Source organism: Montipora capricornis, chromosome 6, assembly GCF_036669925.1.
Source record: "Montipora capricornis isolate CH-2021 chromosome 6, ASM3666992v2, whole genome shotgun sequence".
Lineage (NCBI taxonomy): Eukaryota > Metazoa > Cnidaria > Anthozoa > Scleractinia > Acroporidae > Montipora > Montipora capricornis.
Window position 1 is genome coordinate 71,994,048 of NC_090888.1, and position 5,000 is coordinate 71,999,047.

The following is a 5,000-nucleotide window of genomic DNA, read 5'->3' on the forward strand; positions in this document are numbered from 1 at the left end:
CGCTCGCTCCATCCAAAAGCTTCAAAATTGTCCTCAGTAAAAGGGGATATCTCAAGATACGCTGCAAAATATAGAATGGAGCATTGAATCAATTTGTGCTAAAGCGGTTTTGACCAGTGTCCTGATTTTTTCACGGGCTATATTTAAATTCGTCTACAGGAAATGACCGAGGTTTGTCTTCCCGTTTTCCCACGAACTTGATTTAAAAGTGGTTGTACGAATTAAACCGGTTTCCCATAATAAATCATTGGGGTACTTCTTGACTAAAACCTGTCTAGGAGTGAACAAACAAATAATCCAAAGGAATCGAAAAAGAACAAAATTCCGAGAATGGATGGCTTGGATTGAATATGCCTACAACAGTTGAGATGTTTGGAACTTGAGAGTGCTTCGGTCAAGCGCGGCCCTGATGAAAGTGAATTCGGCGGAAGTTTATTTTACGGCCAACAATAAGGTAGATTTATAGTAAAAACGTACCTGTATTGGTTTAATGAGGTAAGACTCTAGAGTTCCCGAATGTTGATTCTTAGGATTACGAGCGTGGAGAAAGTCGAGCAATGCGTGATTTGTCCCTAAAACAAAACCGCAAATAAAAATTAAAATGTGTGGCGTTTAGAGCGAATTCTCTCTCTAATGAAGGAGGCGTGGCTCAGGGACAAGTGGCTGGACGGGTGCTTCCCGGTTGAAATATCAGTCTCTTCATGAACTGACTTTGTCTTCGTTGGTTCCACATTCATCTCCACCCAATTTCGGGAATAGCGGGGCGGATGTGGTCGTCTTCTTCCAGTTGGATATTGTTTCTGTGTTTAATTTGATTTTGTTAATTCCTATACAAGGCTTTGAACTTTACCGAGAGTAGGAATATGAAATGAAGAAAGCTCTTCCCTTTTTTCCCTTTTACTACGGTTCTCTCTAAACAGCAAATGCACGCAAGGAGAAAATGTTGAAAGGCACAACTTTCCCTGAATGTTCCCTACTAATCCCTGTTTTGAGAACTACAATAAAAAAGAAAAGTCACCGTGCTTGCTTAAGAGATATAATGGGCTAATCTTACCCCATTGATGCCTGTACTGATACTAAACAAGTGCGTTATTTCATCGGCTCAAGGGTACATTTTGCGGTAGCAAAACAAGAGGGTTTTTAAAGTAACACTTGAAAAAACACCTGATAGGTAGAAATTCTACAGCATATGGAACACTGTCTTATACCACCGTTTATTGAAAAACCACTCACCTTAAAACGACGTCGACTCAAAACGTTTCTCGAGTGGTTGTTTTCAAGATCATCATTTACATCCCTGGGTAAGGGGCTTTGTGTACGTTTTTAGCCATATCTCTATTTCCTTCCGATAAATTTTTTAATTTTTTTAAAAATTTATTTCAAGGAGATAATTTGTACACCAAAATGATCCAATAAAAAATCTAGGTCATCGTGCTCGTTTAAGAGTAAAACACCATCGTACCTGACTATCTCGATTATCGCAGATCGAAACAAGAAAATTCGCCATGTTCTCGGAATGCGTGGGCTTATTTGCAAAGAATTCAGGGTCATTCACAACTGCTCTCGCGTGTTTTGAGAACTGTTTCATCTTGTATGATCGACTGCATGCTTTCAAACAAAAGAAAAGCAAGGGCTGACGAAAAATAGTCGGCACTACGAGTAAAGATAAAAAGGATCACGCAGCCCACCTGATTGAAGCAGTTCCAACACTCGGGAGTGACTTGAGCAAAACGCACTGTACAATTTAAAATGTTCAGTGTAGTTGAAAAATATCTCGCCAATGGTATAGATAACGTTCTGCAAAGCAAATAAAGACCTCTTATTGCGGTAACACTAGAACTTCTGTTTAGGGTCGCCTTGGAGAAAATTTCCTCTCGGTTAACAAGATTTAAGGTTCAAAAGGTCTAGATAGCAGCAACAATATAGATAGTCGTACAAACATAACAACTTTCTTTAATTTTCCAGACATGTTTCGACGGTACATCCGTCATCTTCAGTGTTACATATTTTGAAATCGCCGTTGAATTTAAAGCGCGCGCGATCTGACAAAGTTCGTTACATTGCGTTGTCAATATTGTGTACTAAAACAAAACAAAACAAAACAAAAATTTAAATGAGTGACGCTTAGTTCTTTACAGGAAGAGAGTCAGGTTAATGTGTTTCACCTGCTGGTTGAGATCGGGCTTCTCCCATTTTATAAACATGGATTCCTTAAGCTTCACTTGGTACTTAGTGGCTGCAGAGTTCAGGATCTCGAAGCAATCCGGTGTGCAGGATGCTCTACAAAACTCTGAACTCTGCAGATGTTTAAAAACGTTCGAAGACCTGTCTGCTCGCGCACTCGTGTGGAGAAGTGTTGGCTGGTTTCACCACAGGCGCCCCAAGCTCATAACGCGATTTTGCAATGCATAACCTTTATGCAGGAAGAGAGTTAAATGGTGAAAAGAATTAAAAATTAAGTCAAGTTGAAAAACTCAACGTCTTTCTCTCGCAATAAACTTTCCCTACCTCAAATAAGTTGTTCACCTTTGTTTTCTGTCGATTCATTAGCCATTGCTGATATAGTGAAATCACTACTCGTTTATACACTCTTAAGCGAAGCGAACGCTCTTCCCTGAGAACCTTATCAACAAATATATTTCTAAATATATTCAGACAGCAGTCAAAGGCGGAAAAACACAGTCCCATTCAGGAATCGAGCCCCAGGAAACACCTAAGTTCTTCTTTAAACTCCCTTACGTTGGGTTGGAGGAGTATACGCAAACTTGCTAACCGGTTATGTAAACCTATTGATATAAGGTTAGTCTTTACTACTTTCAAAGTCAGGAATCTTTTTAATGTGAAAGATGCTGTCCCTGAGGGGATTCGCACGCGTGTGGTCTATAAATTTTCGTGTGCAAGTTGTAATGCTTGTTATGTTGGTGAAACCAGCCGACACTTCTCCCTGTAAAGAACTAAGCGTCACTCATTTAAATTTTTGTTTTGTTTTGCTTTGTTTTAGTACGCAATATTGACAACGCAATGTAACGAACTTTGTCTGGAAAATTAAAGAAAGTTGTTATGTTTATTCGACTATTTAAGGTTCACATTTCAAACAGGTCGACAATCAGGCATAGGTTGATGCTAATTTTGACTGTAGTTCTGAATTGGCTCCCATGAAGTTGTTAAAACCATGCCGATAGTTCTACCTCAGATTGCTAATTACTATCCTACCATAAAAAATGGGGGTCACCGAGTTCATTTTTGAGATAGAAGCAAGTAAAGACGAAATATAGGAACGAGATACCAAAAAAGTACCAAAACAGGTGAAGGCTATTCAGTCAACGTGATTTCTACAAGGACCTTCCACTGCATCAGAGACTATTGTAGTTCTCCCATAAAATGTTACCATACAGGGAAAGAGTTCAATGTGATCGAACTAGTAACCGCATGATCATTGGTTGAATCGCTGTTGGAAGAATTAAATCGAATTTTTTATAGGAATGCAAGCGCGTCTCTTTCCATGTAACATTTAATAGCAACGTTTACCTTCCGAAGTTCTCTCCACAGTGGTCGCTTATGCCAAATTTTCACGAAATCGTTCTGAAATAATTTCAGTCCAATTTGTAAGCCGATTTTCGACCGAAACTCACCTGGAATTGTTCAATGGAAGTGAACTCGTGAAAGCCAGTCTCTGATTCCAAAGGTCTTTCAATTTCCTGGTGAAACCTCACTTGAAAATTCAATATTTCGTGAACCGTTGACACAAGGGCTTGGACCTCCGACTGCGACATAAAATTTTCATCCTTCATGGGATCAAGATACCGCCTTAGTAGCAATCTCAGATCCTGTAACATAAATGCGAGAATGAACGCTCAGCTTCACGTCAAAACCCTCTCTTCCCCAATTAAAACCACAAATCAAATTGTAAACTCAGGGGCGGATCTAGGGGGAGGGTGCAGAGGGGTGCTGAGTTTCAAGAAACGAATCAATCTCGACCCCAGAGCTCTTGAGAGAAGAGCTCTGGGGAACCCTGAAACAAAGTGTCTTCTCATTGGTTTTCATGAAGAACAATATAAAACGTCTCTAATTGGTGCATTCATGTTAGCACGAGGAGCGAGCAGGCGCCGTAAGGTTCAAATAGCCAATTTTTAGCTATAAGAACCCTACGGCGCATGTTCTTCTACACAGAGTTTCCCAGAGCCTTGGGTGGATCTAAGGCTCTAGTGACGAATGTGCGCGACGGGATAAAAACAAGCATATAATTGTCTTTTTTGTTATGGTAAATAGCTGCAAGAATCTGCATTAGAAATCTTTTGTTTCTCTTTTAACATATGCTTGCTTTTATGCCGACGCGCCGACGTTTTCACATTTGAAGTGTGTTTCAAATAAGTCTTTACTACTCCGACTGTAAATACTTGTACTGGTTCTGTTTTTGTTTTTGAAAATGTTATTTAGCCCCGCCTGAACCTCATAAATAAACTTTAAAACGAAGCTTGGCCATGTCAAGACACCGAGGGCCGCACCCCACAACGTTTCCGAATAAATTAATTCTTTTACTTCCCACAGTTTTTGGAAGAGATAATGTGATACTTCTTTTTCCAGAGAATGACGATATACTATGATTTCGGACATTCAAAGGCCTCGGGTATTGGTTCTGCATCGTTGTCCAATCCGTTGCCCTACCAACTCAGCCAATTTAAAACTTTTATGTCTGATGGAGCGCACGTAAGTCATTTAGTATACCTTAACGTACGATCTTTCCGTATCCACAAGTTCAATGATAACTTTTCTTAGTTTCTCTGCCTGACTTAGTTGAATGTTTTGCTTTGGTTCCTCGTCATCTGAGTACTCAATCTGCTGTCTACAGAACAATGTTACCTGTTCAGCTGTCTGTGGAAATTCAACAAACAAACAATTTCAGTATCGTTGAGTTTGAATTCAACTGAAACCAAAACCAACTCCAACGACAATTCCTTCTCAAAGGTCAAAGAAATGACCGAACAAACACTCCAAAAGCC

General features: G+C 39.8%; 1 protein-coding gene across 1 annotated transcript in view; it reads right to left on the reverse strand.

Moving 5' to 3' along the window:
- LOC138054420 (rho guanine nucleotide exchange factor TIAM1-like) overlaps positions 1–5,000 on the reverse strand; it is a 47,890-nt gene that overhangs the window by 19,031 nt on the left and 23,859 nt on the right. The window contains 5 exon segments of the mRNA XM_068900861.1: positions 1–61; positions 478–572; positions 1,689–1,797; positions 3,633–3,827; positions 4,726–4,872. The exon segment at positions 1–61 is cut by the window's left edge and continues 21 nt beyond it. Of these exon segments, the coding sequence (XP_068756962.1) occupies positions 1–61; positions 478–572; positions 1,689–1,797; positions 3,633–3,827; positions 4,726–4,872 (607 nt within the window).